An 18040-nucleotide genomic window follows, 5' to 3' on the forward strand; every position below is an offset into this window, starting at 1 on the left:
ACACACCACGCCTCTATAGGTTACCCAAAATTCACAAACCAGGAGCCCCCCCTCAGACCCATAGTCTCGCTACCTGGAACAGCAACTTACAGACTGGCCAAGGAGCTACACCAAAGAATAAAACACTTATTAGAAGACTCATGCCACTCCATCCACTCCACTCAAGAATTCCTGGAGATCATCAAAGACACTAAGATACAAGAGGATGAAATAGTCTCCTTTGATGTAGTAGCCCTGTTCACATCCATCAACATCAACATCAACCTGGCCAAGGAAACACTGACTACACTATTAGAAGAACCAAAGACACATACACCAAACACCTCCAACTTCATCAGCAAGGACAATGTCATCAAGCTAATGAACCTATGCCTTACCACTCACTTCACCTTCAACAACTAAATCTACAGACAAACCAACGGAACACACATGGGATCTCCGATATCAGGGTCCTTAGCAGAGGCAGTAATGCAGAGACTCGAAACACAGCTCTGCCAACCATCCAACCCAAACTTTGTTTCTGCTGCGTGGATGACACCTTTGCCATCACTAAACAAAACAAATTAGAGAAAACCTTCGAGATCATCAATAATACCCTTACTAGCATAAAATTCACTAAAGAGGAGGAAAACAATAACAAACTGTCATTCCTAGATGTTGTAGTAGAGCAAACAAATAATGGGGAACTTCAAACCAGCATGTACAGGAAAACAACACATATGGACCAAATGCTGAACTACAGAATCAACCACCCCAGCATCCATAAACGGAGCTGTGTTAGATCATTATTTCAATGAGCCACCGCACACTGCAGCGCAGAGGAACTACGAAGAACAGAGGAAAATCACCTATACAGTATATTCAAAAAGAACGGGTACCCAATGAACACCATCCGCCCATTTCTCAGCAATAAATCCAAACAAGCAGACAAAACGCATCCAGAAACTCTCGTCACTCTTCCCTATGTCAAAGACATCTCGGAAATCACTGCCAGACTACTCAGACCACTTGGCATTATGGTATTCCACAAATCCACCAATACATTAAAGCAGCAGTGAATGAACTTGAAAGACCCTATACCGACGACAAGAGTCATTTACAAACTACCTTGCAAGAACTGTAACACATACTACATTGGACAAACAGGCAGAAAACTAGCCACCAGGGTACATGAACATCAATTAGCCACAAAAAGACATGACCCACTCTCATACTAGTACTTTACATACAGATGAGGAAGGATACCACTTAGACTGGGACAACACATCCATTCTAGAACAAGCCAAACAGAGACGCACGAGAATTCCTAGAATCATGGCACACTCTGACTGGAAATCTATCAACAACACATTAACTTGGATCCCATTTATCACCCCCTGAGAAAAATAACAGGAAATGATACCACCAACCTAAGGAAACCTAAACCCATAAATAAAATGTCAAACTACTGATGCTTCACCAGGGGCTTACTGATGATGTTACCCCTGGTTTGGTGATGAAACGTCTGAAAACGAGCCTTCCAGCTCAGCAAGCAACCTTGCATCCAGAATCTCAACCTGATCTACAAATCTTCTCAAAATTTGGTAATCCAAAGGGATTTTATAAATACATTAAGGACAAAATGGTAACCAGGGAGAGAATATGACTCCTCAAAGATCAGCAAGGAAGAGTCTGCAGGAGATGGGGGAATGTACTAAAGAGAATTTTGCATCGGTGTTTACTGTGGAGAAGGACATGGAGGATAGTGACTGTGGCGAAATAGATGGTGACATCTCAAAAACTGTCCATGTTATTGAGGAGGTGTTGCTGAATGTCTTGAAATGAATAAAGGTGGATAAATCCCCAGGACCTGATCAGGTGTATCCTAGAACACTGTGGGAAGCTAGGGAAGTGATTGCTGGGCCCCTTGCTAAGATATCTGTATCATTGATAGTCACAGGCAAGGTGTCGGAAGATTGGAGGTTGGCTAACGTGGCGCCACTATTTAAGCAAGGTGCCAAGGAAAAGCCAGGGAACTATGGATCAGTGAGCCTCACATTGGTGGTGGGCAAGTTATTGGAGGGAATCCTAAGGGACAGGATGTATATGTATTTGGAAAGGCAAGGACTGATCAGGAATAGTCAGCATGGCTTTGTGAGTTATAAATCATGTCTTACAAAACCTGATTAAATGTTTGAAGTAATGAGGATTGATGAGTGGATGTAGTCTGTATGGACTTCAGTAAGGCGTTCAGCAAGGTTCCTCATAGTTGACTGCTTAGCAAGGTTAGATCACACAGAATACAGGGAGAACTAGTCATTTGGATGCAGAAATGGCTCGAAGATAAAAGACATAGGGTGGTGCTGAATGGTTGCTTATCAGACCCAAGGCCTGTGACTAGTGGTGTGCCACACAGATCAGTGCTGGGTCCACTGCTTTTTGTCATTGAAATAAATGATTTGGATGTGGAAATAGAAGGTATAGTTAGTATGTTTACAGATGACACCAAAATTGGAGGAGTAATGGACAGCAGTTACCTCTGAGTACAACAGGATCTTGATCAGATGGGCCAGTGGCCAAGGAGTGGCAGATGGAGTTCAATTTAGATAAATGTGAAGTGCTCCATTTTGGAAAGCCAAATCAGGGCAGGACTTATACACTTAATGGTAAAGTCTTGGGGAGTGACAAACACCTTGGAGTGCAGATTCATACTTCTATGAAAGTGGAGTCGCAGGTAGTGAGGGTACTGAAGAAGGCGTTCGGTATGCTTTCCTTAATTGGACAGAGCATTGAGTATCGGAGTTGGGAGGTCTTGTTGCGGCTGTACAGGACCTTGTCTAGGTCACTTTTGTGAGCAATTCTGGAATGATGTGAAACTTGATAGGAATCAGAAAAGATTTATAAGGATGTTGCCAGAGTTGGACAGTTTGAGCCATAGGAAGAGTCTAACTAGACTGCGCGGTGACCGGAAAGAGATTTATAACATCAAGTGGGGCATGGACAGGGTAAATAGACAAGGTCTTTTCCCTGGGATGAAGGTATCTAGAACTAGAGGGTATAGTTTTAAGGTGAGGGGAAAGATTTAAAAGGGACCTAAGAGGCAACATTTGCACCCAAATGGTGGGAGTATGTGTTTTGAATGTGCTGCCAGAGGAAATGGTGGAGGCTGGTACAATTTATAACATTTAAAAGGCATCTTGATGGGTATATGACACAAATTTCCAGCTCGGCGAACAGAACCACAACAACGAGCAACTGAGCTACAAATCTTCTCACAAATTTTGAATAGGAAGGGTATAGAGAGATCTGGGCCAAGAGGAAATTTGTGTCATATACCCATCAAGATGCCTTTTAAATGTTATAAATTGTACCAGCCTCCACCATTTCCTCTGGCAGCACATTCAAAACACATACTCCCATTTGGGTGCAAATGTTGCCTCTTAGGTCCCTTTTAAATCTTTCCCCTCACCTTAAAACTACACCCTCTAGTTCTAAATACCTTCATCCCAGGGAAAAGACCTCGTCTATTTACCCTGTCCATGCCCCACTTGATGTTATAAATCTCTCCCCGGTCACCGCGCAGTCTAGTTAGACTCTTCCTATGGCTCAAACTGTCCAACTCTGGCAACATCCTTATAAATCTTTTGGCATGAACATCCTCTGTCAAATACAAGAACTCCCAGAGAGGAGAGTAGGTTTGAGGAAATTAGCTTTGACCTTAAACTACTCAGGATTAGATAACACAGTTCACTCAGAATAAAAACCGAAGATAGCATCATGTTACATAAAGCTGCTAAACCATTCTGTCTGTTGACACTTAGGAAGATACCTCATTGTTTGATGAAGTAAATTAACATGGATATCATCTCACAGGTGACAAAACTAACAATGGTATTCAAGCATGGTCAGTATTCCAAAACAATTCAATCACAATTTGAGTTGATTTTACACAGCTCAGTGAGGCAATGGCTAGAAATTTTTGTTGCATGGCAAATGTGAATGAGAGTTTAACTAGATTCCCACTAAACGTGATGCCAACTGTGGTTTCTGGCAGTCTCCATTAAGTGAAAGGTCCAGACTTTACCACATTCATCTCTCCATTTGGGAAACATTGACAGTTTGCCTTTTCAAACTGGGTCAGCTCCAGCGATCTTCCAACACACTATATCTCACATTCTTCAAAGGGTTAGAGAGCATTATATGCAATATGGGTGATATTCTGGTTGTTGCAGAAACAACATAAATTAATGCCCAGAGTATACACCAGGTTGAAACAGCTGCAGACAGCATGTTTACTCAATGAGAAATGTGAATTCTCCAAAGACTTTACTCAATTTCTTGGACATGCTATTGAGAAAGATGACAACACGTGTGTGTGTGTGTGTCTCTCTCTCTCCCTTCCCTCACTAAGAACTGATTTTACTTGACGGGTTAAATCAAGGAGAATGGAACATTACTAAGTATACAGCCAAAGCCTGAGTTTAGTGGTTAGGGAACCCCAAGCAGTTGGATTTGAACGCTGTGACCTCCCGTGCGCTAGGAGGCGCAGTGTGGATCCGCCCAGCCGCGTAGTGGCGCCGTGCGGAAACTGCGCACGCTCGGATTTCAACCAATGAGGAGCCGTGAACAATGGCGAGGGAGAAAGAGGTGCGTCGTGTGGAAAGTGAAGGAGATCCGCGGGAAATGTCGGCCGAGTCCAGCCAGGGGGAAGCAGATGAAGCGCCGGAAGAGGTGACTTTCAGCAGCGCCCGGGAGGAGGCTGAGAGGAGCATAAAAGCGGTGCTGGAGACTGTCAGGAGGTGAGATCGCTCAGAGCCCGGACCCCAGGCCCAGACCCCGGCCCCGGCGCCCAGACCCCGGCCCCGGCCCCCAGGCCCCGGCCCCGGCCCCCAGGCCCCGGCCCCCAGGCCCCGGCCCCCCGGCCCCCAGACCCCGGCCCCCAGGCCCCGGCCCCGGCCCCGGCCCCCAGGCCCCGGCCCCCAGACCCCGGCCCCGGCCCCCAGGCCCAGACCCCCAGGCCCCGGCCCCCAGGCCCCGGCCCCCAGGCCCCGGCCCCGGCCCCCAGGCCCCGGCCCCGGCCCCTAATCCCATTTGGGAAGCGGTAGACTGCAGGTTCACGTTGTCCTCAGGCTGCACAACTGAAGCGGCGGTCAGAAATGTTGGTTGAATCTACTGGGTCAAACTGGTGCCAGAATTTAGCCCCTTGTCCCCTCTGAGGTTTAATCCGGTTGCCGAGCCCCTGACCGCCAACAGCAGCAGCTGGCGCTCAGGGCACAGGGGAACGTGGTGTGAATGAGTCCGGGGTTGGGTATTTCTCCATCAGCGCAGCCCCAGTGAGAGTGCGGGCGGCCCGGGGCCACATGGCCGCCTGCTTAAACAGTGCCCGACGCTGATAACGCTTTGATCGTTGTAATCGGATTAATCTGTTAAGCAGCAAATCAGTTGAGCTGAGTTGGATTTCAATAAGTCAACAAAGATACCAATTTTCCTTTTATAAATAAAATAATATCTGAAAATGCAGAAAATAAATAGGCCATTTAACATTTATGTAACATTATCAAAATTGGAAATTCACATGCTGCAGGATTCTACTGCGAAAATCTGGCTTCTCTATTTTCTGTGATTCAGCTGATAGGATCATACAACACAAAACAGACCCTTCGGTTCAACTGACTAGGTTTTAAAACTAAACTGGTCCTGTTTGCCTGCCTTTGGCCCATATCCCTCTAAATCTTTCCTGTTCATGTACTTGTCCAGAAGTTTTTTAAATGTTGTTTGCCACTTTTTTTTAGATTAGATTAGACTTACAGTGTGGAAACAGGCCCTTCGGCCCAACAAGTCCACACCGACCCGCCGAAGCGCAATCCACCCATACCCCTACATTACCCCTTACCTAACACTACGGGCAATTTAGCATGGCCAATTCACCTGACCCGCACATCTTTGGACTGTGGGAGGAAACCGGAGCCCCCGGAGGAAACCCACGCAGACACGGGGAGAACGTGCAAACTCCACACAGTCAGTCGCCTGAGTCGGGAATTGAACCCGGGTCTTCAGGCGCTGTGAGGCAGCAGTGCTAACCACTGTGCCACCGTGCCACCCACTTCTTCTGACATTTCATTCCACATATGAACCAAGCACTGTGAAGAAGTTTCTTCTCGAGTCCCTTTTAAATCTTGCCCTCTCACCTAAAAATTATGTCCAGATTTGAACTCCCTTACCCTTGAGGCACCCTACCTGTGACCCTCATGATTTTATAAACCTCTATAAGGTCATCCTTCAACCTTCTATATTCTGGTCAGAAAAGTCAACTCAAATCTTTCAGACCCTGGAACAATCCTTGTAAATCCTTTCTGCACCTTCTCCAATTTAATAATATCCTTTCTAAGGCAGGGCGATCAGAACGTCACTCTGTTCACCTAACCGACATACTGTACAGCCACAACATCAATGTTCCAACTCTATGGTCTGAGCAATGAAGGCAAACATGTCAGTTGCCTCCTTTACCCCTCTGTTTACCTGTGATGCATATTTGACAATAGACAATAGGTGCAGGAGTAGGCCATTCTGCCCTTTGAGCCTGCACCACCATTCAATATGATCATGGCTGATCATCCTTATTCAGTATCCTGTATCTCCTTATATAGCCTTATAGCTGTATAGCCTTATCTCCATAACCCTTGATTCCACTATCCTTGAGAGCTCTATCTAACTCTTAAATGAATCCAGAGACTGGGCCTCCACTGCCCTCTGGGGCAGAGCATTCCACACAGCCGCCACTCTGGGTGAAGAAGTTTCTCCTCATCTCTGTCCTAAATGGTCTACCCCATATTTTTAAGCTGTGTCCTCAGGTTTAGCTGTTTCCTGCCTCCAGCGTGTCCAATCCTTTAATAATCTTATGTCTCAATCAGATCCCCTCTCAGTCTTCGAAACTCAAGGGTATACAAGCCTAGTCGCTCCAGTCTTTCAGTGTAAGGTCATCCCGCCATTCCAGGAATTGACCTCGTGAACCTACGCTGCACTCCCTCAATAGCCAGAATGTCTTTCCTCAAATTTAGAGACCAGAACTGCACAGAGTACTCCAGGTGTGGTCTCACTAGGGCTCTGTACAGCTGCAGAAGAACCTCTTTGCTTCTATACTCAATCCCTCTTGTTATGAAGGCCAACATGCTATTAGCCTTCTTCACTACCTGCATGCTTACCTTCATTGACTGGTGTACAAGAACACCCAGATCTCTCTGTACTGTCCCTTTACCGAAATTGATTCAATTTAGGTAGTAATTGCCTTCCTGTTCTTGCCACCAAAGTGGATAACCATACATTTATCCACATTAAACTGCATCTGCCATGCATCTGACCACTCACCTAACTTGCCCAGGTCACCCTGTAATTTCCTAACATCCTCATTACATTTCACCCTGCCACCCAGCTTAGTATCATCAGCACATTTGCTAATGTTATTACTAATACCATCTTCTATATCGTTAACATATATTGTAAAAAGCTACGGTCCAAGTACTGATCCCTGCGGTACCCCACTGGTACCATTCCAAAATGGAGCCGTTTATCACTACTCTTTGTTTCCTATCAGCCAACCAACTTTCAATCCAAGTTAGTACTTTGCCCCCAATACCATGCGCCCTAATCAATCATTTCAAGCAATCATTAGGTCTTTCTGTTCAATAACATTCCCAGACCTCTACAATTAGTTATAGAAGACCTGCCCTGGTTTGTCTTAGCAAACTGCATCACCTCGAATTTATCTGAATTAAACTCCATCTACCACTCCTCAGCCAATTGATCAAGAAACCTTTGTACTCTGATAACCACCTTACTATCTACTATACCATCACTTTTGGTGTCATCTGCAAACTTACTAACCGTGATTCCTAATTTCTCATCCCATCGTTTATATAAATAACAAAAAACAGTTTGCAGCACCAAAACCTGTGAAACACTGCTGGTCATAGACCTCCAGTCTGAAAAACATCCCTCCACCACCACGTTCTGACTCCTACCGTCAAGTCAATATTGTATTCAATTGGCAAGCTCTCTCCAGTCTGTGTGAAATAACTTTACTAACCGTTTTACCATGCGGTACCTTACCAAAGGCCATGCTAAAGTCCACATAGACAACATCGACTGTTCTGTTCTTGTTTGTTTGCTTGGTCACATTCTGAAAAAACTCAGTTAAATTTGTCAGACACATTTCTCTCACACAATGCCATGCTGACTATCCATAAACCTTTCTTTCAGAATACACTCCAACAATTGACTCAGGACTAATGTCAAACTCACTGGTCTATAGTTCCCAGGCTTCTTCTTGCAGCCTTTCTTAACTAAAGGCACAACATTGGCCAGCCTCCAATCTTCCGGCACCTCGCTTGTGGCTGTAGATGATATAAGCATCTCTACTAAGGGCCCCACAATTTCTTCCATAGCTTCCCACAGTATACAAATATACATTTGATCAGGCCTTCCGGCATCTCCTCTTCCGTAACGTGGACTATTTTCAAGGCAGCGTTATTTATTTCCCTTTGTTCCCTGGCTTCCATGTCTTTCTCCACCGTAAGGAGAAAGTGAGGACTGCAGATGCTGGAGATCAGAGCTGAAAATGTGTTGCTGGAAAAGCTCAGTAGGTCAGGCAGCATCCAAGGAGCAGGAGAGTCGACGTTTCGGGCATGAGCCCTTCTTCAGGAATGAGGAAAGTGTGTCCAGCAGGCTAAGATAAAAGGTAGGGAGGAGGGACTTGAGGGAGGGGTGTTGGAAATGCGATAGGTGGAAGGAGGTCAAGGTGAGGGTGATAGGCCGGAGTGGGGTGGGGGCGGAGAGGTCAGGAAGAAGATTGCAGGTTAGGAAGGCAGTGCTGAGTTCCTAACCTGCAATCTTCTTCCTGACCTCTCCACCCCCACCCCCACTCCGGCCTATCACCCTCACCTTGACCTCCTTCCACCTATCGCATTTCCAACACCCCTCCCTCAAGTCCCTCCTCCCTACTTTTTATTTTAGCCTGCTGGACACACTTTCCTCATTCCTGAAGAAGGGCACATGCCCGAAACGTCGATTCTCCTGCTCCTTTGATGCTGCCTGACCTGCTGCGTTTCTCCACCATAAATACTGATGCAAAATGTTTGTTTAGTATATTTCCCATCTCCTGTGTTTCTACCACCAGACAACCCCATTGATTTTTAGAAATGTAGAAAATAAGTGCAAGAGTCAGTTATTTGGCCCTTCGAGCCTAAACCACCATTCAGTATAATCATGGCTGATCCTGCAATCTCAGTATCCATTCCCACTTTCACTCCCTGCCCCTTGATTCCTTTATCCGCCAGGGCCATGTCCAGTTCCTTTTTGAACATATCCAATAAACTGGACCCAATAGCCCCTGTGGGAGAGATTTCCACAGGTTCACAACTTTCTGACTGAAGAAATCCTTCCTCATCTTAGTCCTGTTGGATTAAGATGGCCTCGAATTCCAGGCACAGCAATTACTGTTCTATATACTTGTTGCGTTGTTTTGGAACTTTGGGGGACAAAGGATCAAAACAATGGCACTCTAAAATGGAGGAAGACAGGCAGGCAAAGGCAGTGACCACATGGTCAGAGAAAGAAACCTGTACTGCAGTCCGACACAGCAATGAATCTGCACAGTTACAGCCTTTGTTTGAGTTCAAGTATCTCTCTGGACAGTGAAATGCATCTAGGAAAATTTAAGAAACAGCAAAATTCACAATTGCCCTTGGAGGAACCTGTGTGGAAGAGCTCACAGCACAGGAACAGATAAGTGCATAACTTTTAAGTGTAGCCTTGCTGTGAATTTATGATAATGAGTAAAGTGGGTACTTTCTTGATTATATGTTTTATTGAGATTTATTTCTTGATAAAATTTTAAAAATATAAGCCATAAGTATTAACCTGGAGCAGTCCTTTTTTTTGAACAATCGGACAGTGCTATTTTCTGGGTTTGCAGATTGTGAAGGGGCAAAGATGGCCTTTAATAGGGTGCTGTGCTCTTCCTGTCAGATGTAGGAGTTTAGGGTTTCCATGTTGCTGATTATTATGTCTGCAGGAAGTTTCTTTGGTTGTGAATTCTATCAGATCGCATGGGTTGGTTGGAGCGGCAGTTAGAGGCAATAAGAAATTTACAGAAGCTGAGGGCTGTGATGGATGGCAGTTATGAAAAGAGAGAAAATCCACAGATACAGTCAGATAGATGGGTTAACTCTAGGAAAGCAGGAGGGGTAGGAATGTTGTGCAGGAGTCTCCTGTAGCTATCGCCATCTCAAACAAGTATGCTGTTTGGAAAAAGTAGGGGGTGATGGACTCTGAGGGGAATGCAGCACCAACAGTGAAGTTTCTGGTACTGAGAATGGCTCTGATGTAATAAGGGATATGTCAGGTTCCAAGGGATCAACTGTGATAGGCGATTCTCTGATAAGTGGCACAGACAAATGTTTTGAGGCTGGCAGCAGAAAATCAGAATGGTGTGTTCCCTCCTTGGTGCCAGGATCAAGAATATCTCAGAGATGGTGCAGCATGATCTCAAAAGGGAGAGGGACCAGCAGGAGGTTGTTGTACACGTTGGAACTAACAACATGGGAAGGGAAAGGGATAAAATTCTGAAGGGAAAATAGAGAAAGTTAGGCATGAATTTAAAAAGGAGGTCCTCAAGGGTAGTAATATCTATGAGCTGCTGAGGGTATGAATAGGAGGAAAGAGCAGATGAATGCGTGGCTGAGGAGCTGGTGCAGGGGAGAAGGGTCCACATTTTTGAATCATTGGAATCTCTTCTAGGGTAGAAGTGACCTGTATAAGAACGATGGATTGCACCTGAATTGGAAGGAGAATAATATACTGGCAGGGAAATTTGCTAGAGCTACTCATGAGGATTCAAACTAGTAAGGTGATTAGATTAGATTAGATTACTTACAGTGTGGAAACAGGCCCTTCGGCCCAACAAGTCCACACCGGCCCGCCGAAGCGCAACCCACCCATACCCCTACATTTACCCCTTACCTAACACTACGGGCAATTTAGCATGGCCAATTCACCTGACCCGCACATCTTTGGATTGTGGGAGGAAACCGGAGCACCCGGAGGAAACCCACGCACACACGGGGAGAATGTGCACACTCCACACAGTCAGTCGCCTGAGTCGGGAATTGAACCCGGGTCTCAAGCGCTGTGAGGCAGCAGTGCTAACCACTGTGCCACCGTGCCGCCCACTAAGGTGAGGGGGACCCAGGGAGACAGTGAGGAAAGATGTCAATCTAAGAGTGGTACAGTTGAGTCATGCTTTTGATAAGGGATAGCATTACGGCTGAAATAGGGAGGATATTCCTGGGAGCAGAGCCTGGGAAGTTATTTGGGTGGAACTGAGAAATAGAAAAGGGATGATCACCTTATTGGGATTATATAATAGTGTCAATTTAGATCCAATCTACCTTCCCTTGGGAAAAAAGAACCGGAGATGACATCACCCATCTTAAGAAACCAGAGCTTATAAATAGAGAGGCAGGGCACATCACCAGCGCTTCCCCAGAGACTCTCACTGATGATGTTACCTAGTATGGGACAAGACATCTGAAAATAAAGCTTCAAGCTCAGCAAGCTATCTTACATATCATCAACCTGAGCTATAAATCTTCTCAGATATTGCTCAGGATCTACGTGTATTTGGAAAGGCAAGGACTGACTAGGGATAGTAAATATGACTTTGAGCGTGGGAAATCATGTGTCACAAACTTGAATTTTTTGAAGAAGTAACAAAGACAATTGATGAAGGCATGGACTTCAATGAGGCATTCAACAAGGTCTCTCATGGTAGACTGGTTAGCATGGTTAGATCTCATGGAATACAGGGAGAGCTAGCCATTTGGATACAGAATTGGCTTGAAGATAGAGGCTGATGGTGGACGGTTGCTTTTAAGACTGGAGGCTTCTGACCAGAGATGTGCCACAGGGATCGGTGCTGGGTCCACTCCTTTTCGTCATTTATATAAATGGTTTGGATGTGAACATAGGAGGTATAGTTTGCAGGTGACACCAAAATTGGAAATGTAGTGGACAGTGAAGAAGGTTACCTCAGAGTACAATAGGATCTTGATCAAATAGGCCATTGGGCCGAAGAGTGGTAGATGGAGTTTAATTTAGATAAATGTGAGGTGCTGCATTTTGGAAAGGCAAATCAGGGCAGGACTTGTACACTTAATGGTAATGTCTTGGGGAGTGTTGCTGAATAAAGAGACTTTGGAGTGCAGGTTCATAGTTCCTTGAAAGTAGAGTCTCAGATAGGTTAGAGAAGAAAGCGTTTGGTATGCTTTCCTTTATTGGACAGAACATTGATTATAGGAGTTGGGAGGTCATGTTGCGGCTGTGCAGAACATTGCTTAGGCCTTCTTTGGAATATTGTGAGCAATTACGGTCTCCCTTCTATCTGAAGGATGTTTTAAATCTTAAAAGTATTCAGAAAAAATTTACAAGGATGTTACCAGGGTTGGAGGATTTGAGCTGTCAGAAGAGGCTGAATAGGCTGGGGCTGTTTTCCCTGGAGCACGGAGGCTGAGGGGTTTATTAAATCATGACGGGGCATGGATAGGGTAAACAGACAAGGTCTTTTCCCTGGGGCAGGGGGAGTTCAGAACTAGGTTTAAGGTGAGAGAGCAAAAATTCAAAAGGAACCTAAGAGGCAACTTTTTCACGCAGAGAATGATGACTGTATGGAATGAGTTGCCAGAGAAAGTGGTGGAGGTTGGTGCAATTACAACATTTAAGAGGTACCTGGATGGGTATATGAATAGGAAGGGTTTAGAGGGATATGGGCCAAGTGCTGGCCAATGGGGCTTGATTAGTTTAGGATATTTGGTTGGTGTGAACAAGTTGGACCAAAGGGTCTGTTTCTGTGCTGTATGCCTCTATGACTCTATGAATAGCTTACTCTTTCTTCTTAGTGTATGATCCCCTAGTTTTGGACTTCCTTAACACCGGTAACATTCTTCCTGCATCTAGCCTGTCCAGTCCCATCTGGATTTTATGTTTCTGAGAGTTCCCCACTCATCCTTCTAAATTCCAGTGAATAAAAGCCCAGTTGATCCAGTTTTTCTTCATATGTCAGTTTTGCTATCCCGTTGGAACCTTCGCGGGACTCCCTCGATAGCAAGAATGTCCTTCTGCAGACTGGGAGGCCAAAACCACATTCAGTAGTCAAGGTGTGGCCTCACCATGGCTCTGTATAACTACGGCTAGATATCCTTATTCTGATACTCGAATCTACTAGCTATGGAGGCCAGCATGCTGCTAGCTTTCCTCACCACCTCCGTACCAACCTCAGGGACTGTTCCACCTTGGCACCCCAGTCTTGTTTGTACCTCCCCTTTTCCTCAGTTGCACCATTCACATAATAATCTGCCTTCTGTTTTTACTCCCAAAGTGATAACCTCACATTATCCACATTATATTGCATTTTCCAAGTATTTGTCCATTCATCCAGTCTGTCCAAGTCACCCTGCAAACTCTTAGCATCCTCTGCACAGCACCCACTGCCCTATTAAGGAGTCCTATTCTCTTCCCTAGTCACTCTTTTGCCCGTAATGTACGGTAGAATCTCTCTGGATTTTCCTTAACCATATCTATTTTGTATTTTCATAGAATTATATCACACTACAGAAGGAGTCAAATTAGGTCAGGGAAAATGAAAATCAGTCCATTTAGGTATGAACTGCCTGAAAAAAACCTTAATTTATTCATAATTAAGTTGGTCAAGTACAGGTGCACATTGATTACCACCTCTGCTGTCTTCACACTGCTTTTTTGTGAAGAGGGGAAGCACAATGGATGAAATATTCTCGTTCAGGGCAGGATCACAACATGGCGCATATGCAGCCATGGATGTACTGGAATAAAAAATGAGGGAGAAGACCTCAGTAGGATTACAACAAAGAATGTTCCACAGATCTCAAGGAAAAGTAAACATTGTTATGACCTACATAGGTTCCCACCTAATTTGGAGGAAGTGGCTGGAATCAAATAATGTTTCTTTATTGTGAAAACAAGTTCAGCAACGTGAATAAATGTGTATGTGGATTGGTTTGGCCTCAGTTCGAGGAAGAAGAGAGGATTGAAGCAGACCTGGCGGGAATAGGTGCTGGTGTGAATGGTAAAAACAGTAAGAGAATGCAAGCTGATAAAATAGCAGAATGAACTGGAAGAATTACAGGTCTAGCTGAGAAGAAAATGGATATAGGGAAACAAATCAAGGTAGGAAGGCGGGTTTGGGTGGGATGAAAGGTAGGAGAAACAGCGTGAGACCATGTATTCCGGGTCAACAAGAATTGATTGGCTGACAGAAGGCAGAGAGAGGTTGTAGATGGAAAATGTTCTGCCTGGAGGTCAGTGTTGAGTGGGGTCCCACAGGGCTCTGTTCTTGGGCCTCTGCTCTTTGCAGTTTATATAAATGACTTGGAAGAGGAGGTTGAGGGATGGGTTAGTAAATTTGCAGATGACACAAAGGTTGGAGGTGTCGTTGATAGTATCGAGGGCTATTGCAGGCTGCAGCGTGACATAGACAGGATGCAGAGCTGGGCTGAGAAATGGCAGATGGAGTTCAACCTGGATAAATGTGAAGTGATGCATTTTAGAAGGTTGAACTCGAATGCTGAATATAGGATTAAAGACAGGATTCTTGGCAGTGTGGAGGAACAGAGGGATCTAGGTGTGCAAGTACATAGATCCCTCAAAGTTGCCACCCAAGTGGATAGGGTTGTTAAGAAAGCATATGATGTTTTAGCTTTCATTAACGGGGATTGTGTTTAAGAGCCGCAAGGTTTTGCTGCAGCTCTACAAGTCCCTGGTGAGACCACACTTGAAATATTGTGTCCAGTTCTGGTTGCCCTATTAAAGGAAAGTTACAGAGGCTTTGGAGAGCGTGCAAAGAAGGTTTACCAGGATGCTGCCTGGACTGGAGGGTTTGCCTTACGAAGAAAGGTTGAATAAGCTTGGACTTTTCTCTCTGGAGAGGAGGAGGAGGAAGAGAGGAGACCTGATCAAGGTATACAAGATAATGAAAGGAATAGATAGAGTCAATAGCCAGAGACTTTTCCCCAGGCCTGGATTGACTGATATGAGGGGTCATAGTTTGAAGATATTAGGAGAAAGGTATACAGAAGAGTCAGAGGTAGGTTCTTTATGCAGAGAGTTGTGAATGCATGGAATGCGTTGCCAGCTGTGGTGGTGGAAGCGATCATTAGGGACATTTAAGCGACTACTGGACATGCACATGGATAGCAGTGAATTGAGGGGTGTGTAGGTTAAGTTATTATATTTTACATTAGGATTAAACCTTGGCACAACATTGTGGGCCTAAGGGCCTGTTCTGTGCTGTACTTTTCTATGTTCTATGTTTGTTAAATGTAAAATTAAAATGTTTCTCTCCATCAGCAACTTTTATGTAGTGGCGAGCATAGTTTTACAGTTTTGGCTCAATTGGAGACTTCTAGGCCTTCAATATTTTTCGTTAATCTCTCGGACTCTCTATGTACCAATCGTAAACCACATCTGTATCCTTCAGTCAGATTTATCATTTGTGATATGAAACATGAGCAAATTGTTTATGTAACTTTTATGACTGTTTTCATTGTCCTCTGTTTCTTACTGCCTCATCCTATTTTGGATCTTTAATATTCTGATTATAAATATCAGGTGTTGTCCCAGGAATGCATATATGTCCTGTTGGATATGACTGCGCATCTCTTCTCACTTTCTAAGGACAGTTGGCTGAAGATGTTTTGTGTCCAGTTTAGTTTAAACATTTTTTTGTGGAAGACCTGTTCAGCAGCAAGGCTACCTCATTGAGACTCGGTCCACACTAAAAATGTGGCTTATTTAAGAATATGATGTTATCTGCAAATCTAGAACAAGTAGAAATTTCATACTCAATGACTTGAATGCTTACTGCGAAGTGAATCTAAACATTTTACCCTATCTCTTCTATATTGTCAGGTAGCAGCTATGATCTAAGATGGCGCTATTAAATTAATCCATGATTATTACACAAATTACTGGACTAATGCACCTTTACTTATCATAAATCTCTCCGACTGATTAATATCATCTTGAGCCTCAGAATTCTCATGTCACATGTCATTTTGAAAACTGTGCTGTTCTGTTATGTAGTTCATCACATAATCATATTTTTTAGCTATTTAAGCACTTGTTACCAGCTCCTTGGGCATTACTGGGTTGCATTTGTCTATAACTACTTTTCCAATCCTGTTGTTAGTTGAATGCTATCGTACCACCACTTTGTGTGGTAGCAATATTGTTTACTTATATCGAGTCTATAACTCTCACTGCAGTTCCAAATACGAGTTCAGCTTCCTGTTATAGTATTTAATACCAATGCAGGCAACAAAAATCAGTTGATTGACAAAGTTTAATGCCACGAACAAGCACTTTCTATTAACTAGGTATCTTGACTGCTTTACAGTATCATTTATGTTTTTTCAAGTTCCAAGTCAAATTCTGAATGTTAAACTACATTTCTTTTGAACTTGTGTCACATTTCTAACTGTAAAATTGCGTTATCAAAGTACAAGTTCATAACTACTCTGCTATGCATTTCTGTGATGAAACAGTGGAGAGTATGATGAGTCTAGTACAGTTGATGTGTATTTGGACTGTGAAAAGACATGAGCAGACTTAAATCCCATTTGTAGAAGAACAGAGGTGGATGATGTACCTGCCTCTGCGTTGGGAGGTCTGGGTCCTGACTGACTATGCTGGACAATGTTCAGACAGATTGATTAAAACAGATTTGAGATATTTAAACTTGTGCAGAAGAAAACTTTAGAAGATTTTATCACAATCCTCTGAACGATACTGTTACTGCTTGATTGCATAACTGAGTTTGAGAATGAAAAAAGCGTCCCCAAAGATAATGAAGCCAGCCTTGAGCAAATCTCAGTTGTGTGTGTTGGGGAGGGAAGAAGAGTTGGAATGACTCTGCCCTGATTCAGAGGTCCTGACATTTACTCTGCAATAGGAGTTCATAATCAATGATGGAACTTTTAAAATCCTAAATTTGGAATTAAAAGCTCATCTCCACAATGGTAACAATGAATCTACTCCTCTGTGAGAAAAACAGCTAGTTCACTAATGTCCTTTACTGAAAGAAATGTATTGTTATACAGTCTGGCTTAAATTGATTCCATACCCTCAACTGCCTTCTGAAATGTTACTCAGTTGTACCAAACTACTACAGAAGTCTATGAAAAAATCAAATGGACCTGTGCACCCCAACACGACTGCAGGTATAATTGTATCCCAGGACATTGTGGGATGTTAGGGAAGATATTTCAGGACCCATGGCAGAGATATTTTAATTGACAACAGCTGCCAGTGAGGCGCCAGAAGACTGCAGGTTGACTAATGTGCCTTTATTTAAGAAAGGTTGTAAGGAGAAGCTTGGAAACAATAGATTGGTGAGTCTGTCATCAGTGGTGGATAAGCACAGCACCAGGGACCCAGGTTCGATTCCAGCCTTGAGTCAATGTGTGGAGTTTTCATGTTCTCCCTGTGTCAACCTGGGTTTCTTCTGGGTGCTCTGGTTTCCACCCACAGTCCAGCGATTTGCAGGTTAGGTGGATTAGCCATGCTAAATTGCCCATAGTGTCCAGGGATATGCAGGCTAGATGAATTAGCCATTGGAAATGCAGGGTTACAGGGATGTGATGGGGTGGTGGCTGTGGGTGGGATGGTCTTCGGAGGGTTGGTGTGGACTCCCAATGGGCAAAATAGCTAGTTTCCACACTGTGATAAGTTGTTGGAGGGGATTGTGACAGTTAGGATTTCCATGGATTTGGAGAGGCACGGACTGATTAAGGATAGTCAGCATGGCTCTGTAGAAGGGAAGTAGTGTCTCACAAACTTGATTGAGGTTTTTGAGGATGTAACTTAGAAGATTGAGGGCAGAGCGGTAGACGTTGTCTACATGGACTTTCATAAAGTCTTTGACAAAGTTCCTAATGGTAAGCTGATTAGTAAAATTAAATTGTATGAGATTCAG

General features: G+C 44.1%; 1 protein-coding gene across 1 annotated transcript in view; it reads left to right on the top strand.

Annotated features, from left to right (window-relative positions):
• Positions 1-4598: 4598 nt before the first annotated feature.
• The window catches only part of nol7 (nucleolar protein 7), a 35044-nt gene continuing 21602 nt past the window's right edge, over positions 4599-18040 (top strand). Inside the window, exon 1 of the mRNA XM_060850050.1 lies at positions 4599-4778. Coding sequence (XP_060706033.1) covers positions 4609-4778 — 170 coding nt within the window. The 5' untranslated portion in view covers positions 4599-4608. The remainder of the gene's footprint in view (positions 4779-18040) is intronic.

Source organism: Hemiscyllium ocellatum, chromosome 34 (assembly GCF_020745735.1).
Source record: "Hemiscyllium ocellatum isolate sHemOce1 chromosome 34, sHemOce1.pat.X.cur, whole genome shotgun sequence".
NCBI classification, from domain to species: Eukaryota; Metazoa; Chordata; class Chondrichthyes; order Orectolobiformes; family Hemiscylliidae; genus Hemiscyllium; species Hemiscyllium ocellatum.